The sequence below is a fragment of the Pogoniulus pusillus genome, chromosome 11 (genome assembly GCF_015220805.1).
Source record: "Pogoniulus pusillus isolate bPogPus1 chromosome 11, bPogPus1.pri, whole genome shotgun sequence".
NCBI lineage: Eukaryota > Metazoa > Chordata > Aves > Piciformes > Lybiidae > Pogoniulus > Pogoniulus pusillus.
This window is the reverse complement of record NC_087274.1, coordinates 17599056-17618013: the sequence shown is the minus strand read 5'-3', so window position 1 is coordinate 17618013 and position 18958 is coordinate 17599056. Positions and strand designations below refer to the sequence as shown.

The 18958-nt window shown below is 56.7% G+C and overlaps 1 protein-coding gene across 11 annotated transcripts in view; it reads left to right on the top strand.

Annotated features, from left to right (window-relative positions):
* The window catches only part of DYSF (dysferlin), a 102650-nt gene that overhangs the window by 13674 nt on the left and 70018 nt on the right, over positions 1–18958 (top strand). For 5 of the 11 annotated variants that reach the window (XM_064151228.1, XM_064151225.1, XM_064151223.1 and 2 more), the window contains exons 14-30: positions 364–432; positions 510–553; positions 689–771; positions 2468–2509; positions 3583–3698; positions 3969–4082; positions 5260–5437; positions 7159–7283; positions 8486–8592; positions 10707–10899; positions 12204–12359; positions 13080–13211; positions 14505–14671; positions 15298–15412; positions 15534–15639; positions 16289–16431; positions 17963–18139. In XM_064151228.1, coding sequence (XP_064007298.1) covers positions 364–432; positions 510–553; positions 689–771; positions 2468–2509; positions 3583–3698; positions 3969–4082; positions 5260–5437; positions 7159–7283; positions 8486–8592; positions 10707–10899; positions 12204–12359; positions 13080–13211; positions 14505–14671; positions 15298–15412; positions 15534–15639; positions 16289–16431; positions 17963–18139 — 2067 coding nt within the window. The remainder of the gene's footprint in view (positions 1–363; positions 433–509; positions 554–688; positions 772–2467; positions 2510–3582; positions 3699–3968; positions 4083–5259; positions 5438–7158; positions 7284–8485; positions 8593–10706; positions 10900–12203; positions 12360–13079; positions 13212–14504; positions 14672–15297; positions 15413–15533; positions 15640–16288; positions 16432–17962; positions 18140–18958) is intronic. The other 6 variants (XM_064151231.1, XM_064151226.1, XM_064151224.1 and 3 more) reach the window with 3 other exon arrangements.

Below are 18958 nucleotides of genomic sequence, written 5' to 3'. Positions count from 1 at the left end.
CCTTGGTGCCCTTCTCTGGACATGTTTAGTACCTCAACATCTTTCTTAAACTAAGTGGTTCAGTGGGGACCTGGCAGTCCTGGACTCGATGATCCTGTAGGTGTTTTCCAACCAAAAGGATTCTGTGAAGGAGGTTTCTGCTGGTGCAGCCCAATACCATCCTCTACCAGCTGCCCAGAGGAGTTTGCTCACCAGTATTGGGATGCTGGTGGAGCATCACCAGGCCACCCACAAGATACAAACTGGATCCTGAGGGTCTGAGAGCTTCTGGCTCTGCCATCTCATCTCATCTCATCTCATCTCATCTCATCTCATCTCATCTCATCTCATCTCATCTCATCTCATCTCATCTCACACCTGCAGCTCTACTCAAAGATCCTGGAAAAGAATGCCAACCCGCAGTGGAACCAGAGCCTGACGCTGCCAGCCATGGTGAGCACAGACACCCCCTGCCCTCCTCCCACCCCACCTCGACAGTGCTCAGCACTCCTCTCCCTCTCTTTTCCCAGTTCCCTTCCATGTGTGAGAAGATGAGGATCCGAGTGACCGACTGGTGAGCAGGGATGAGCTTCACTGCGGGAGGCTGCCCACCAGGAGAGCCGAGCTGCAGGAGTGGGCTGGGCAGGAGGAGAGCCAATGGGCAGCCCCTCCTGCCCAGGGGCTGATGGCATCCCGGGGTGTGTTGCAGGGACCGAATGACTCACAACGACGTCGTTGGCACTGCCTACCTCAGCATGTCCAAGATCTCGGCCCCTGGAGGGGAGCTGGAGGGTAAGGGTGGGGGGATAGCAGAACAGGACTTGGGCGGGGGGGGCATGGCTGTGGAGGAGCTCTGCATGCTGATGGCTGGAGGTTGGTGTTGGCTTGGAGGGTGTCCCAGCAGGGATGGTCCCTATCGAGTCGCTGGTGCTGGGATGTGGGCTGAGGTGCTGGAGGTTGCTCCCTCCTCTGGGCTGGTCACTGGCTGGAGCTCATCTCTCACCTCTCCTGGGATGTGGTTTGGAAGGTCTTCAGGTCCTTCCCAGGGGCACTGGGATGGGAAAGGTGCAGGGCCATGGGATGGCACAGATTTTGTCTGCTCTTTTTCCCTGCTGAGTGGAAGTGGTTGCAGTCCCCTGTGAAAGGCAGGGGTGTCACTGGCACTGGAAGATGCCACAGCCCACCCATGCTGGATCCTCTTTAGGTGACATTTAAGGGCTGTCACAGGGGGTGATATGGATTCAGATCCAGTTTGTGCTGAGGGTGCTGTGTCAAGTCCCAGAGGCTTTCTGAAGTGAAGACACAACCATGGAGATGCTGGCTGGGTGGCACTGGCTGTGTCACCTGTGCCAAGTGGGAGGGCAGGGAGCTGGGACACAGTTGTGGGGCTGCCAAGAGGCAGGAGAGGGTCAGGAGCAGAGGCTCTCCTAACCTGCATGGGCATCACCTACTGCTAACGAGCTTTGGTGGCATCTTCAACCCTTCAGGCTCTGTCTTCCTTTTCTGTGTGCTTCTGAGTCTCTTGGGCCCTTTGCAAACCCCTGCCCCACTGCTAACACACTCACAGCTTGGGAATGTGAGACGGAGCTGGCAGCAGCTGCCAGGATGTGAGCCTGGTGCCAAGCTGCAGCCACATGTCCCAGTACCTGCCTGCCTCCAGCACTGCCTGTCCATGCATGCAGGCATGGGGTTGGGTTCTCCACATGGTGCTTGTGTGTCCACCCTCACTCTTCTCCAGCTAACGAGCAGCTCCTGGGCTTGTCTGGAGAGAGAGAGAGAGAGAGAGAGAGAGGCTGGGGAGGGAGGAGGCTGTGAGGGGTCTGCCCATGGCCAGCACACCCCAGCTCACCACAGACCTGCTGAGGAGCTGCTGTGGGTCCCACCAGCCATGTGGCTCCACCCAGCTTTTGCAGCATGTGGAACATCCTTCAGGGATGCTGAAATCCTTTCCCACACGATCCCACAGCTTCTGGGGAGGGCAATAGGATGAGAGGTCTCTGGAGAGGGACATTACTCAGGAGAAGAGATGATTGTTTCAGACTGAAAGAGGGGAAAGGTAAGGGAGGTGCTCTTCACTGTGAGGGTGGAGAGAGACTGCAACAGGCTGCCCAGAGAGGTTTGGATGCCCCATCCCTGCTCTGGCAGGGGGGTTAGACTTGATGACCTCTTTGGGTCCCTTCCAACCCCTGGCATCCTGTGATCCCTGGAAGTGCTCAAGGCTAGGCTGGATGGGACTCTGAGCCACCTGATCTAGTTGAAGATGTCCCTGGCCAAGGCAGGGTCTTGGACTAGATGACTGTTATGGTCCCTTCCAAGCTCTCCCACCCTGTGATTTAACAACCTTGTCCTTTCTCTCTCTGTCTCTCCCGTGCCTTTTGGCACCAAAAGCCCACGAGAGCATTCCCCCCCGATGCCCATAACCCTCCATCCTCCCCCTGTGCTCTTCTGCCAGCCTTTCCTAACCTCTCTCCATTTCTTTGTGCCTCAGATGAGTTTCCTGCTCTTGCGAAGCCTCTGAAAGCCCCAGACCGTACGTCCCCCTGGCTCTCTTGGTTTGCAGTCACCACTTGGTGATGGTTCTGCTGGCTTGAGCTGCTGCCTGGTCTGGAGCTCTGCCCAGAGCTGAGGGAGCACTGGCTGCATCATGCCTGGCACCTTGGTGGGAAGAGGAGATGGCTTCTGCCATGTGGAAGCTGGGAAGGGGCTCTCCTGCCCTTCCCCGCAGCGAGTTTGGGGTGTCCATGTGAGGCAGTGACATCTTTGTGGTCTGGCTGTGTGCACAGGGAGCAGCCAGCTCAGGAGCTCAGAGCAGGGTCATGCCCATGTTTCCTGCTCCTTCTGCTCAAGGTCTCATAAAAATGGGCCCTTCTCCTCCCAGCCCCCCCCTTACTGCCTTGAGAGAAGCACTGGGCCAGCTCCCTGGCTGCTGTGGATGCCCTGCACTGGGTCACACCAGCAAAGTGCTGCTCTCCTCTGGGGACACTTCCTGGCAATGGGAAGCTCTGAGACCCCCCACCCCTGCCTTGTCTTTCTCCTGCAGGTAAGGTAAGTGGCTGTGGGACTCAAGGAGGGTGAAAACCTGCAGTGTTCTCTTAGTGATGGAATTGGTTTGGTTGGGAAAGATCTTTAAGGTCTCTGAGCCCAACCCTTAGCCCAGCACTGCCAGGGCACCACCAAACCATGGCCCTCAGCACAACAGCTCCATGGCTTTGAAACTCCTCCAGGCATGGGGACTCCACCACTGCCCTGGGCAACCTGGGCCAGGGCTTGACAAACATTTGGGAGAAGAAATTGTTCCTGAGGGCCAACCTAAACCTGCCCTGGGGCAACTTGAGGCCATTTCCTTTTTTCCTATCACTTGTTCCTTGGGAGAAGAGACTAACCCCACCTGGCTGCAGCCTCCTTTCAGGGAGCTGTAGAGATGGAGAAGGTCTCTCCTCAGCCTCCTTTCGTCCAGGCTGAACAACACCACCTTGGTGGCCTCCAGCTGCATACATGTGATGCCCATGGCACAGCAGTGAAGTCTCTGTGGGCTGCACCCCTGAGGTGCATTCAGGACTCTCTTCTAATGTCTCTTTTCCACCCCCACCCCATGGTCCCCAGTGGATGATGGCCTCGGGTTCCTGCCCACCTTTGGTCCCTGCTACATCAACCTCTATGGCAGCCCCCGGGAGTTCACCGGCTTCCCCGATCCCTACGAGACCCTCAACCTGGGAAAGGTGACCTCAGCTTCTCCCCAGCATGACAGAAGCTAACCCACCAGCCCTCCTTGCCCCAAACCAAGCTGCTCTTAACCCAAAATGGCTTTGTCATTAGGATCCTGCTCTGCATTTTCTGGCTCTTCCTGCTGGGTGTCACCTCCTGCCATCGCTCTGCTGCCCAAACTCTCTCTGCCTTGGAAGCTCTTGCACAAACACTTTGCCTGACTCAACAAAGTCCACGGGGAGGGGGTGCCAGGGTCCTCATGCCTGTTCCTGGTCTACCCCAAGGGCGAGGGAGTTGCATATCGTGGCAGGGTGCTGGTGGAGCTGGAGACCAAAGTGGTGGAGCATGTGGAGCAGAAGGTGGAGGACATCTCTGCAGATGACATCCTGCGGGTGGAGGTAACGAGGGCTCCAGGGGGGGTTGCTGCTTCTCAATAGCTAAGGGGTGGGGAGCAAGAGGATGGGGCCAGACTCTCATCAGTGGTGCCCAGGGACAGGACAAGGGGCAGTGGGCACAAACTGGAACCCAGGAGGTTCCATCTGAACAGAAGGACAAAGTTCTCTGTTGCGAGGGTGCTGGAGCCCTGGAGCAGGCTGCCCAGAGAGGTTGTGGAGTCTCCTCTGGAGAGCTTCCAGACTCCCCCTGGACATTGTGATTCTGGGCAGGCTGCCCTGGGTCACTCTGTTTTTCCATCTTGGGGGCCTCCCAGAGCTGGTGTGTGCTGGGGTAGTGGTGGCTCTGTATGTAGGAGGGTGATGGTGGTGTCTCCTCCATCCTGTGCCTGCTGCCAGTTACCATCTTGGAATCCTACAATGGCTCCAGATGGGAAGGGACTTTAGAGACCATCTACTGCCACCTCCCAACCATGGGCAGGGACACCTCTCAGCTAGACCTGGATGCTCAACCTGGCCTTGAGTCCCCCCAGGCAGGAGCCATCTGCAGCTTCCCTGGGCAGCCTGTTCCAGAGTCTCCATCCTCACACTGAAGAACCTCTCCCTCAGCTCCACTCTCACCCTGCTCTCCCTCAGCTTCAATCCACTGCCCCTTGGCTGTCTCCAGACACCCTCAGCAGAAGTCCCTCTGCAGCCTTCCTGCAGGAGCCCTTCAGGCACTGGCAGGCAGCTCTAAGGTCCCCCTGGAGTCTTCCCTTCTCCAGGCTGCACAGCCCCAGCTCCCCCAGCCTGTGCTCGCAGCAGAGCTGCTGCAGCCTTGGATCATCCTTGTGGCCTCCTCTGGCCTCGCTCCAGCAGCTCTGTGTCCCTGTGCTGGGAGCAGCAGAGCTGGAGGCAGTATTTGAGGTGGGGTCTGAGCAGAGCAGAGTGAGGGTCAGAATCCCTTCTTTTGACCTGCTGCCCACTCTCCTCTGGCTGCAGCCTAGGCTGGGGTTGGCCCTCTGGGGTGCAGGAGGGCACTGCTGGCTCCTGGGGAGCTTCTCTGCCTCTCTGCCCGCCTCTGCTATTTGGCAGGCTGGAGGTGGCCTGGCTGCAGTGGTGTGTGCCAGGTCAGCAGTGTGGCTGCCTGCAGAAGGGCAGTGGTGGTGCCTGCCCTGCCAACACGCTGCTGTGCCCCTCGCAGAGGTACCTGCGCCGCCGGCAGTACTGCCTCTTCGCCGCCTTCTACTCTGCCACCATGCTGCAGGACGTGGACGATGCCATCCAGTTCGAGGTCAGCATCGGCAACTACGGCAACAAGTTCGACACCACCTGCCTGCCCCTGGCCTCCACCACGCAGTACAGCAGGGCAGTCTTCGATGGTGAGCAGCTTGGATCATAGCATTGCAGAATGCCAGGGGTTGGAAGTGACCCAAAGAGATCATCGAGTCCAAGCCCCCTGCCAGAGCAGGACCACACAATCTAGCTCAGGGCACACAGCAACACATCCAGACAGGCCTTGAAAGGCTCCAGAGAAGGAGACTCCACAGCCTCTCTGGGCAGCCTGTGCCAGTGCTCTGGGACCCTTACAGTAAAGAAGTTCCACCTTGTGTTGAGCTGGAACCTCCTGTGCTGCAGCTTCCATCCATTGTACCTTGTCCTATCCCAGGGAGTAAGTGAGATAATCAAAACCCACTCAATGTGGTCCTGGGTGAGCTGCTCCAGGTGATCCTGTGTGATACTGCTTTGGCAGGGGAGTTGCACTCTATGAACTGGATGAGGTCTGTTCTTCTGCCAGGCACCCAGGGACAGAACAAGAGGTCACAGCCTCAAGCTGTGCCAGGGCAGGTTCAGGCTGGATGTTAGGAAGAAGTTCTTTACAGCAAGAGTGATTGGCATTGGAATGGGCTGCCTGGGGAGGTGTGGAGTGCCCATCCCTGGAGGTGTTTCAGAGGAGGCTGGATGAGGCACTTAGTGCCATGGGTTAGTTAATTAGAAGGGTTAGGTGACAGTTTGGACTCTGTGATCTCAGAGCTCTTTTCCAACCTGGTTAATTCAGTGGTTCTGTTCCAACCCCTCACATTCTGTGTCTGGGATTCTGTGACCCTGTTTGAGCAGGGGCTCAACTCAGTGACCCCCACAGCTCCATGTCAGCCATGCTCTGAGGAGGCACTATGTGACTGAGCAAGAGCAGAGAAGCCACGACTGCTCTCAGCTCTGTGCTGGCTTGAGGTGGGCTTTGGGCAGCACGTTGGCACTGACAGTGCCCACTGTTCTTCAAGGAAAAGCCACTGCTGTGGGGTAGTCTCTCCTGTGGACATCTCTGCTGTGAGATGTCACCCTAAGCCTAACACTAGCCCTGACCCTCACCTCACTCAGGTTGTTCTGCTGGTTCCTGGCCTCGCTGCTCTGAAAGAGCTGCTGCAGCCATGGAGGTTGAGCCATGTCCCTTTGGATCTTGCTGTGCATTGCTCTGTTGCACCTGGGTGTGGGGAACATAGAATGGCACAATTGTCAGGGCCGGAAAGGACCACAAGGATCATCCAGTTCCAACTCCCCTGCCATTGGCAGGGACACCTCACACTAGATCATCAGGTTGCCCACAGTCACATCCAGCCAGGGATGAGGCTTCCACCACTTCCCTGAGCAACCTGTTCCAGACTCTCAGCACCCTTATGCTGGACAACTTCTTCCTAATGTCTAGTCTGAATCTACCCATTTCCAGCTTTGTTCCATTCCCCCCAGTCCCATCACTACCTGACAGTCTAAAAAGTCCCTCCCCAGCTTTCTTGTAGCCCCTTTAAGATACTGAAAGGCCACAGTAAGGTTTTGTTGGAGCTTTCTCCACTCCAGACTGAACAGCCCCAACTCCCTCAGCCTGTTCCCATAGCAGAGCAGCTCCATCCCTTTGATCATCCTTGTGTCCCTTCTCTGGCCACCTTCCAACACACAAACCCCATCCTCTTGCTCCCAGAATGCCCCAGAGATGGGCATCTCCCAGGGCCAAATGCTGCTCAAGGCTTTCATCCCTGCTCTGCTGGTGAGGAGTGGGATCTGCTGTCACTCAGCAGCATGAGCTCACCAGTGGTGCTGTGTCCTCCAGGCTGTCACTATTACTACCTGCCCTGGGGCAACGTGAAGCCCGTGGTGGTGTTGTCATCCTACTGGGAAGATATCAGCTACCGGACCGATGCCCAGAACCTTCTCCACTATGCAGCAGATAGGCTGGTGAGTGCCATGGTGGCAGCAGGCATTGCCCACCTCCTGCCTCCTCTCTGGGGGAACAGGGGTGGGGACAAAGACCATCTTCAGGATGGGTCAGGTGTGGGGTTTGATGACTCTTGTGTTGTGGAGGGGAGAACTGCCAGGATCCCAAATGTCCCACTCAGGCCATGGACTGATGGAGGGCAAGAGACCACCTTCAGTGTGCTTTTGTGGCCAGGAGGGCCAGTGTCATTCTGGGGTGGATTAGAAGGGCTGTGGTTAGTAGGTCGAGAGAGGTTCTCCTGCCCCTCTACTCTGCCCTGGGGAGGCCACTTCTGAAGTATTGTGTCCAGTTCTCGGCCCCTGGTTCAGGAAAGACTTAGAACTGCTTGAGAGAGTCCAGTGCAGAGCCTCAGATATGCTGAAGGGAGTGGATATCTTCCTCAGGAAGAAAGCCTGAGGGAGCTGGGGCTTGGGGCTTGGAGAGGTGGAGCCCAAGAGTTGACCTCATTCATGTTGATGATGATGTGCAGTGTGAGTGCCAGGAGGATGGAGCCCCAGTGTGGTAGTTTGGGAGTTACCCCCCTACCCCCCAACTAGTTTAACCAGACTAACTCAGCCAGCTGGAAGTTAAGGAATGAAGCCATACTGACAGCAAGGCAAACTTGACAAGCATACATCTACAGACATCTACAACTACCTGCAACTATATACACGTTAAAAGTAATACAGAAATACAAACCCCCTCCTGAACAGCAGAACCACCCAGGAGGGCTCCAAGCCAAATCCCCTCCTTCTTCCAACCCCCTCCCTTAGTTCAGAATCTCTTACCTGCAGGGGTGAGACTGTGGAAAGCCAACAAGAGGTTAGAAGAAAACTGATTAGATGGGGTTGCAGAGGTTCAGGCAGAGATAGTTAATGCAGCAGCAGCAGCAGCCAGAGACCCTGACTGGCTTTGCTCGTGTTTCTTGATTTTATACCTCTCTGTGTGTATATCTGTGAGTGCTATAGACATCATTATGCTTTTCTTTTCACAGCCAAAGATCTAATTTCTCTCATTAGAATGTTCCAATTAGCCTCAAAGCAGCACGCCCAGGCTGGAGTTTCTGGTCACAGGCAGCAGTCCCAGGCACTTGCTTGGGTGGGGGGGCGTCTGGGATGTGGAGTGGAATGAAGTGCCTGGGAGGTCCCTGCCATCCATCTCCTCTTTCTCTGCTTTCCTGCAGGAAGCAAACCTGGAGAGGATCCACCTGGCTCTCAAGGCTAATCACTCTCCAAGTGAACTGGAGGCTCTGGGTGCCCAGCTGATGGATGACATCATTGCTGATTGCAGGTACTTGCTGCCAGCTTCCACTTGGGAGCCTTTTCATGCCCAGCTCATGTTTGGCTTGGAAGGGTTTCCTCTGAGCAGTGCCAGACGTTGGCTCCTGCCAAGGTGTGGAGCTGAGGAGGTGACATTTAAGGCAAGTCATAAACTTCCAGCCTCCCTGGGCGGGCTGCAGTGTGGCTTACCTGAATGGAGGGCATTGTGCCAGGGCCAGGAGCTAGAGCTGGTGAGGAGCCACTAGTGGGGGCTTGCAGTTGAGTGCTGTGTGTGCCACAGAGGAGGAACCCATGGGAAGAACATGGAGCACCCACACAGAGCCAAACAACTGCCTTAGGGTTTGTTTGGCTCTGTGTGGGTCCTACATGTTCCACAGCTGGTCCATGGGATGAGCTATCCCACCTCCCACCATGAGCAGCACCACAGCATCTGCTGCTGCTTTGCCTTTTTTTGATGCCTTTAGATCACCTCCAAGAGCTTTATCGCTCTCCACAGCTCCCTGAAAGGACTGGAGCAAGGTGGGGTTGGGCTCTTCTCCCAAGGAACAAGCGGCAGGCCCAGAAGAAATGACCACAAGTTGTCCCAGGGGAGGCTTAGGTTGGACATGAGGAACAATATATTCCCTCAGAAGGGTTGTCAAGGTCTGGAAGAGGGTGCCCAGGCTGCCTCACTGCCCTGGAGGGGTTTAGAAGCTGTGTAGATGTGATGCTGAGGGCCAGGGTTCAGTGGTGACCTGGCAGTGCTGGGGTAAGGCTTGGACTTGATGATCTCAAGGGTCTCTTCCAACCTAAGTGATTCTGTGAGTGCCAGGCTTCTGTGAGTGCCAGGCTTCTGTGAGTGCCAGGCTTCTATGAGCTGGGCTCTGCTGTTATTCCCCGAGGGAGCTGTCCCATGCCCTGTCTCCATGAGGCCATTCCTTATTTATCACAGAATGAAAGCAAGGCTTGTGGACCCCAATCCCAGTGGGAACACAGCAGCTGGGGAGGGACTGTGCTCTAGGAGAGCATTTAACCTAAATCACTGCATTACAGCAAAACCTTCACGTGGCTCAGCACAGGGAGGATCCTCCTGGACTCCTGAGACATTTCTTCAGCAGCCTGGGTTCACTGATACCAACCTGTGTGTGTGTGTGTCAGCCTGGGCCCCATCCTGGCCACCAGCCAGGTTTGAAGCTGCTTTGCCCTTGGCATCACCATGTTGCTCAGATGTTCCTTTGGGAGCTTTTTAAATCATAGAACCATAGAAACATAGAATCAGTCAGGGCTGGAAGGGACCACAAGGAGCATCCAGTTCCAATCACCCTGCCATGGGCAGGGACACCTCACACTAGATCAGGCTGCCCAGAGCCTCATCCAGCCTGCCCTTAAACACCTCCAGGCATGAGGCTTCCACCACCTTCCTTCCAGGCTCTCACCACCCTCATGCTGAAAAACTTCTCCCTAACATTCAGTGTGAATCTACCCATTTCCAGCTTTGTTCCATTCCCCCCAGTCCTATCACTACCTGACAGCCTATAAAAGTCCCTCCCCAGCTTTCTTGTAGGCCTCTTAAGGTACTGAAAGGCCACAATAAGGTCACCTGGGAGCCTTCTCCTCTCTAGACTGAACAGACCCAACTCCCTCAATCTCTCATAGCAGAGCAGCTCCAGCCCTCTGATCATCCTCGTGGCCCTTCCCTGGACACCTCCCAGTGCCTCCATATCCTTCTTGTACCAGGGGCTCCAGAACTGGATGTAGTACTCCAGGTGGAGTCTCACCAGTGCAGAGCAGAGAGGGAGGATCACTTCCCTTGCCCTGCTGCCCACAGTTCTCTTGCCCATACTTCTCTTGCTGCAGCCCAGGCTTTGGTTGCTCTCTGAGCTGCAAGAGTACACTGAGGGCTGATATTGAGTGTCTCATCCACCAGCACCCCCAAGTGCTTCTCAGGGCTGCTCTCAAGCCAGTCCCTGCCCAGCCTATATTGGTGCTTGGGACTGGCCAGATGGAGGACCTTGCACTTGGTAACTTAGTAGTAATCTTATGCTTAGTAACTTGCTTAAAAGGAGAAGAACATAGGATCAAGACAGGTAAACCTCAGGAGGAGGTTGCTGAGCTGCTAACCTCACCACCTTGCCTTGCCCACAGCTTGAGCCTGCCTGATGTGCTGAGCAAGGCAGCCTGCACCCACCTGGACCAGAACTTGTACCGCTTCCGGAGCACCAACCTGGAGCAGATAGTGAAGGCAGCCCTGAAGCTGAAGCATGAAGACTCGAGCCTGTCAGCAGCCCTGGAACAGGCAGAGGATTGGCTCTCCAGGCTGAGGGCCATGGCAGAGGAGGTAATGCTGCTGGGATGGTGGCAGGAGCTGCTTTTCACCCCAGGCAGGTCTCGTTCCTCCCGAGCTCACCACCAGGGTGCTGCTCTGGTGCGATGGCTGTGAGCAGTCAGCTGGTGGGCAGCAGGGACAATGCTGCTCTCACAGGCACAGTCCTGGCCCACATGCAAAGGTTGGGCTCACACCCCCCCAAAGTGATGGGAACCGAGTTAGGAGGGTGCTGAGTTTGGCACCTGGATGTTGAGCTTTGGCCTTGTTTGTGGCAGAGCTTTACAGCAGACGCAGAATCCAAGCATGGGGGAGGCTGGAAGGGATCTCTGGAGATCATCCAGTCCAACCTCCCTGCCCAAGCAGGGCACCCACAGCAGCTTTCCCAGGATCACAATGTCCAGGTGGGGTTGGAATCTCTGCAGAGGAGACTCCACAACCTCTCTGGGCAACCTGCCCCAGGGCTCCAGCACCCTCAGAGCAAAAAAAAGGTTTTCCAGTTTGTGCCTGTTGCCCCTGGGCACCACTGGCAAGAGTCTGGTCCCGTCCTCCTGCCCCCCACCCTTTAGTTATTGATCAACACTGATCAGATCCCCTCTGGGGCTGCTCTTCTCTCAGCCTTTCCTTCTCACAGAGATGCTCCATAGTCCCTTCAGCAACTTTGTAGCCTCCACAGGGCTCTCTCCAGTAGTTCCCTGTCTCTCCTGAACTGGGATCCCCAGAATTGGACCCCCAGTACTCCAGATGTGACCTCAATATTTCAGAGTAGAGTGGGAGGAGAACCTCCCTCAACCTACTTGGTCACAAGGGCACTTTGCTGGCTTACTGTGAACACCTCACACTACATCAGGCTTTCTAGAGCCTCATCCAGCCTGGCCTTAGACACCTCCAGGCATGAGGCTTCCACCACCTCCCTGGGCAACCCCTTCTAGGGTCTCACTGCCCTCATGCTGAACAACTTCTTCCTAACATCCAGTCTGAATCTACTCATTTCCAGCTTTGTTCCATTCCCCCCAGACCTATCACTACCTGACAGCCTAAAAAGTCTCTCCTCAGGTTTCTTTTAGCCCTCTTAAGATACTGAAAGGACCTTAGAGTCTTGTCCTCTCCAGACTGCACAGCCCCAACTCCCTCAGCTGGAACTGCTCTGCCTTGGCCAGACCCAGATAGGCTCTGGAGCTGCTGAGATGAAGCTTGGGTTGATTGGTGTCACTCTATGGGCTTGGGTTGGCAGTGGGACATGGGAGCACAGCTGCTCTCCCACCCCCTGGTGTGTGTGAAGCCCCTTGGTTAGAGGCTGTGGTCTTTGTGCTTCCCAGCCCCAGAACAGCCTCCCCGACGTCGTGATCTGGATGCTGCAGGGGGACAAGCGTGTGGCCTACGCCCGGGTGCCAGCCCACCAGGTCCTCTTCTCCAGGAACATCTCCAACTGCTGCGGCAAGAACTGCGGCAAGCTGCAGACCATCTTCCTGAAGGTGCCTTGGGCTCAGCTGAGTGTGTGCGGGGTGGGGGTGGCTTTAGAACCTTTCACCCAGAAAAAAAAGAGGAACCTCTGCTCAGGCCCCCCCTGCTGTGCTGGGGCCAGCTCTAGAGTCCTCAGCGCAGCACCCGACAGGGACCCATTGGAGCGGGGTCAGAGGAGGTTGCAGCAGTGATTGGAGGGCTGGAAGGGCTCTGCTGTGAGGGCAGGCTGAGAGAGTTGGGGTTGTTCAGCCTGGAGCAGAGAAGGCTGCAGGGAGACCTTCTGGTGGCCTGGCAGTGCTTCCAGGGGTGGATGAGAACGCTGGGGACAGACTTTTGAGCGGGGGGATGGTTTGAAACTGAGAGAGGGAGATTCAGACTACACTTTGAGGCACTTACTGCCATGGTCTAGTTGATTGGCTAGGGCTGGGTGATAGGTTGGACTGGATGAGCTTGGAGGGCTCTTCCAACCTGGCTGGTTCTATGATTCTGTGATGGAGAGAAAGAAGACATTTCTACTTTAAGGCTGGTGAGAGCCTGGCCCAGGTTGCCCAGAGAGGTGGCAGATGCCCCATGGCTTGGAAAGATTCCAGGTCAGGTCGGCTGGGGCTCTGAGCAACCTGCTTCTGGCTGCAGCTGTCCCTGCTTGAGCGTAGGGGATGAGGGTTTGGGCTGATGTCCTTCGGGGGTGCCTGTCTGTGACTGTGCTCTAACGGGGCTCCACCCCCTGGCAGTACCCTCAGGAGGAGGCGATGGGCACCAGGATCCCAGCCCAGCTCCGCGTGCGGCTGTGGCTGGGGCTGGCGGTGGACCAGAAGGAGTTCAACCAGTACGCCGAGGGCAGGCTCTCTGTCTTCGCTGAGACGGTGAGCACCTTCCACGGGGTGGGGCTGGGGGAGGCTGTCTGTCCTCTTGGAAGTGGGCAGCAGCTCCACCATGTAGAGCTGAGGATGGGCTGGACCCTCATGCCACGAAGGTGCTCAGAGGGCTGGAGCAGCTCTGCTGTGAGGACAGGTTGCAAGAGTTGGGTGCAGCCTGGAGAAGGGAAGGTTTCGAGTGACCTTGAAGTGGCCTTCCAGTATCTGAAGTGAGCTACAGGAGGGCTGGGGAGGGACTACTGATGAGGTCTTGTAGTGCCAGGATGAGGAGGAGTGGGTTTAAACTGGCAGAGGGGAAATTGAAACTGGATAAGTGGATATTAGGAAGAAGTTCCTTCCAGTGAGGGTGGTGAGACACTGGCACAAGTTGTCCAGAGAAGTTATGGATGACAGAATGTGAATATCATGTGAAGATCACATTCTGTGATTCTGTGCTCCACAACCTCCCTGGAGGTGTTCCAAGGCTGGGTTGGATGAGGCTTTGAGTGACCTGTTCTAGTGGGAGGGTGGGGGTTAGAACTGGATGAGCTTTGAGGTCCCTTCCAACCTCAACCATTCTGTGACCCCAGGTGGTGGTCATATCAACCCCTACCCATCAGGAGACTGCCACTGGCATCCAGCCTGAAGGGTTGGGGAGGAGGCTGGTAATGAGCAAGAAAGCCTCCTCTTGGCCTCACATCTTTCACCTACTGAGGTGGGAGGACACCTCTGGGGGTGTTCATGAGAGCAGAGGGGCTGGGGGAAAGTGAGATTAAGCTCTTCCCAGAGGTCTGGAGCTGCTCTGCTATGAGGAGAGACCGAGGGAGTTGGGGCTGTTCAGTATGGGGAGAAGAAGGCTACAAGGTGACATTATTGTGGCCTTTCAGTATCTCAAGGGGGCTACAAGAAAGCTGGGGAGGGACTTTTTAGGCTGTCAGTTAGTGCTAGGACTGGGGGGGAATGGAACAAAGCTGGAAATGGGTAGATTCAGACTGGATGTTAGGAAGAAGTTGTTCAGCATGAGCGTGGTGAGAGCCTGGAAGGGGTTGCCCAGGGAGGTGGTGGAAGCCTCATGCCTGGAGGTGTTTCAGGCCAGGCTGGATGAGGCTCTGGCCAGCCTGATCTAGTGTGAGGTGTCCCTGCCCATGGCAGGGGGGTTGGAACTGGAAGCTCCTTATGGTCCCTTCCAACCCTGACTGATTTTAGGATTCTATGGTTCATGGGGTTTCAGAAGAATTACTCATGAGGTTTTGTGCCTCCAATGCAAAAAAACCCAAATGCTTTCTGCTTCTACTTCCTCAGTACGAGAATCAGACCAAGCTAGCACTGGTTGGGAACTGGGGCACAACTGGCCTGACCTACCCCAAATACTCAGATGTCACTGGCAAGATCAAGCTGCCCAAGGACAGCTTCCGCCCTTCCACGGGCTGGACCTGGGCTGGGGACTGGTTCATCTGCCCCGAGAGGACGTGAGTGAGAGGTTCTGAGTGGGCTGTCCTGGGATGGGGACTGCTTCATCTGCCCTGAGAAGGTATTGAGTGATGGACTCTGCAAAGAGCAGAGCCTGGATGGGCAGTCCTGGGCTCCCCAGACATCTGGGCTGGTGGCCAAGCCACCCAGAAAGCTAGGTGGTGGTCTAGGTTGCCATGGAGGTTCCCCATCTGCCTACCCTGTCTTTGGCTGGCAACTGCACTAATGCCAAACGTATTGCTGGCTGTGTGCTGGGTGATGTCCCTGTGGTGGTGGCTGCTGCACCCACATAGTGGCCCCAGCACCCAGCTTGCTGGAGTGCCTGTGCAAGCCCCATGCTGAGGAAATGTGGTCTCAGTGGGGTGCTGAAGGGGTGGTAGGGGATGGTGGAGGCTCAGCACAGCTCTGCTGCCTTCTTGTATTGGATTTTGAGCTTGCATCGAAGTTCTGATCTCTGCCTGAGTCGGGTTGCTGAGGTCTCATGAGAGCTTTGCTTGGTGCATCTGTGGTAGAAAAGGTTTTTGGAGGCAAAGTGTGTGCTGGGGTGGCATGTCTGGCCCCAAGGGGAGGGCTGGGAGGGCTGGAGGGGGGAACCCCTCACGTTGTGCATCTCCCTGGGGTGCAGGTTGCTGCATGATGTGGACGCTGGGCACCTGAGCTTTGTGGAGGAGGTGTTTGAGAACCAGGTGCGGCTGCCTGGGGGACAGTGGATCCACATGACTGATGCCTACACAGACGTGGTAAGGACAAAGAGGGTGGCCTGGGGCCAGGCATCCCAGGTTGTGGTAACAGGAAGCTCCTGGGGAAGGTTTAGGCATCTGCTGGGCACTGTTTGATTGTGAACACCCTCGTGTCCCGCAGAACGGGGAGAAGGTCCTGCCTAAGGATGAGATTGAGTGTCCTCCAGGCTGGAAATGGGAAGACGTGGAGTGGGACACGGATCTCAACAGAGCTGTGGATGAGAAAGGTATCAGAGAGCAGTTCTGTGGGTGCACCCTGTTTTCATCCCCTTTGCCCATGGTGGCACCACCACGGTGGTTTCTTCCACGATGCCATCCAGCACCAGGGTACTGACATCCCCTGTGTGGCTGTAGGAACTGTCCACTGGCATCGGGAGAAGGGCTCAGGCTCCGGGGGGGATCTTCTCCTTCTTGCTCTGACTGAGGTGTGGGGGTTGTGGGGTAGGCAGCCACAAAGGCAGCGTTTCCCTTGCTGCTGGGGACAGCCCAGGGTGTTCTCCTGGGTGATCTGAGCTGGCCTCTAATGAAAGAGAGGCAGAGAGAATCAGGCCAGAGAGCATCTGAGATTGTCACCAGCACTGGTGTTGTCTGAGGATGCAAAGGCAGAGAGGAGAGTCCCTAAGCTGTGACTTTGAGCTGGCAGGACACCATGAACCCCTCACCTGGGCATCCCCAGAGGGACCCCTCCGTTGGGCAGCAGCAAGAGTAGGTCACTACCCATGTGGAGCAGCCAATGGGGAAGCAGTTTGTGTGTGGACAGACTTTGCAGTTCAGGCTGCTCCAGACTGAGGATGAGTGGAGAGGGGTCCCTGGTGGGAGGCAAAGTGCTGGGGGGTGGTTCTTCTGCCTTCACCCAGGTGTCCCCTTGTCTCCAAGGCTGGGAGTATGGCATCACCATCCCTCCTGAGCGCAGACCCAAGGCCTGGGTGCCCGCTGAGAAGATGTACCACACCAACCGGCGCCGCCGCTGGGTGCGCCTGCGCCGCAGGGACCTGGCGCAGATGGAGGCCATGAGGAAGGTAGGGGTGGGTGAGGAAGAGGAGGCGAGAGGGTTGGGGCTGTGTTGCTGGCCCTCCATGTGAAGGTGGAGGCTACCTGGCCTTCTGCTGAGACCTGCTGTGCCTGGGAGCCCGGTGGCCCTGGGCTCTGTGCGGAGCAGGCAGTGGCTTCTCTGGTTTCCGCTATGGGGGTCAGCAGCTCCCAGAGGTGGAGGTGACTCCATGGGTGTTTGGTAGGGCTGCGGGGTGGCATGGGGATCTCCACCAGTGCCATGAAGCAGATCTGGGGACCGGGGCTGGCAGAGGTGCCCAGACCGTCCCCTGTCCTGGTCCCTCCTCCCTCTAGGTGGTGCAGTTGGACCACAAATGCCACGGCAGTGCTGCTGCTCCCTCCCCCAGGCAGCTCCCCAGGACACTTGCGTCCCGTTCCAGCGCTATTTCTAGCTAGTTGTGGCTGAAGAGCTTGGAGGTCTCCTGCCACCCCTTTGCCAAAGCTTGGAGGTCTCCTGCCACCCCTTTGCAAGTGTCACGGGGAGATGGCAGCTCTGGGGAGAAAAAGCCTTCATGGGCTTGTGACTGATATCCCAGGGAGAAGTTCCCCATGGCAATGAAGTAGGGATCAGAGATGGAAGCAAAGCGGAGGGCAGGCTGGGAAGATGGAGGTGCTGGTGCCACGCAGGTCTGGGCAGGATGTGGCCCCCTCCTTGCTTAGAAAAGGTGGCCCCCAGCACAGTGACCCTTCTCCAAGTGGGGCTGACCCCAAGGATGGCCTGAAGGGCTGAATCCCCAGAGGTGACCTTGCAATGCTGGCGTAATGGTTAAGCTTGATGATTTTAAGGATCTTGTCTGACCTAAATGATGAGGGTTGGGCTAGATGACCTTTAAAGGTCCCCCCCAACCCAAACCATTCGATGTTATGTGATGAGGGTTGGGCTAGATGACCTTTAAATGTCCCCCCCAACCCAAACCATTCGATGTTATGTGATGAGGGTTGGGCTAGATGACCTTTAAATGTCCCCCCCAACCCAAACCATTCGATGTTATGTGATTCTAAGCCAAGAGATACAGGAGGTGTGCTGGGTGGGACTCCTGTGGCAGACAGCAGCTCCAAGAGGCTGCATCCAGATTTGGGTGGGTGCAACCTTGACCCTGGAGACCCCTGTGCACCAGTGTCTTTGCCCTTTGGCTATGCCAGTGTCCTACATCTGCAGTGCTGGGGCGTACTGCTGGCTGAAAAGCAGGATGTGAGCTGGCACCAAGCACTCACAGCCTGGGCTGATCCCCAGCAGCGTGGGCAGCAGGGGCAGGGAGGGGCTTCTGCCCCTCTGCCGTGCTCTGCTCAGACCCCACTTGAAGCGCTGGAGCAAGCCAAGGACCTGCTGGAGCAGGGCCAGAGGAGGACACATCGATGCTGGCAGGGCTGGAAGGGCTCTGCTGCGAGGCCGGGCGGGGAGAGATGGGGGCGTTTGAGCCTGGAGAAGACTCCAGCGTGACCTTCTGGTGGGGCGGGTGAGGCTCAGCGCCAGCTGACCCCGCCGTGTGCCCTGGCCAGCAGCAGAAGCAGGAGGAGCCGGACGGGGAGGGCTGGGAGTACGCCTCGCTCTTCGGCTGGCGCTTCCACCTCAAGCAGCGCCGCACCGACAGCTTCCGCCGCCGCCGCTGGAGGCGCCGCATGGAGCCGCTGGAGCGCACCGGCGCTGCCGCCGTCTTCGCCTTGGAGGGGGCTCTGGTAGGTACCCACCTCCCCGCAGCACCCGGGGCTGGGTGGGGGGAGCCTGCTCGGGTCTCCTGCCGCCGCCCGTCCCGCCTCAGCGGGCGGAGCTGGAGCCCAGCCTCGTTATCAGCGGCTCCTTATCTGCCGCCGGCACCCGCTGCTGTTTGCTTAGCTGATGTCCTGGCTTTGGGAATCCTCTGGATTTCACAATCCTTGGGCCTTTCCAAGGCCTAAATGAGAACCAACCGCAGCAGCACAAAGCCCCTATTATAGAGCTTTCTGTATTTTCTTTCCCCCATTTGGCTTTTTTCCTGCCTTAGAATCACAGAATCAGGCAGGGTTGGAAGGCACCGCAAGGAAGGTCTATTTCCAGCCCCCCTGCCATGGCCAGGGACACCTCACACTAGATCAGGCTGGCCAGAGCCTCATCCAGCCTGGCCTTTAACACCTCCAGGGATGAGGCTTCCACCACCTCCCTGGGCAACCTCTTCCAGGCTCTCACCACCCTCATGCTGAAGAACTTCCTCCTAACTTCCAGTCTGAACCTGCCCATTTCCAGCTTTGTTCCACTAAGTGCCCCTTCCAGTCTTTTCTTGAACACCTCCAGGCACTGCAACTCCACCACCTCCCTGGGCAGCCCATTCCAATGCCAATCACTCTCTCTGTGAAGAGCTTCCTCCTAATATCCATCCTACACCTTCCGTGGCACAACTTGAGACCTTGTTCTGTTGCTGGGTGCCTGGGAGAAGAGACCAACCCCACCTGGCTACAGCCTCCCTTCAGGTAGTTGTAGACAGCAATGAGGTCACCCCTGAGCCTCTGCATTTCAGCAGT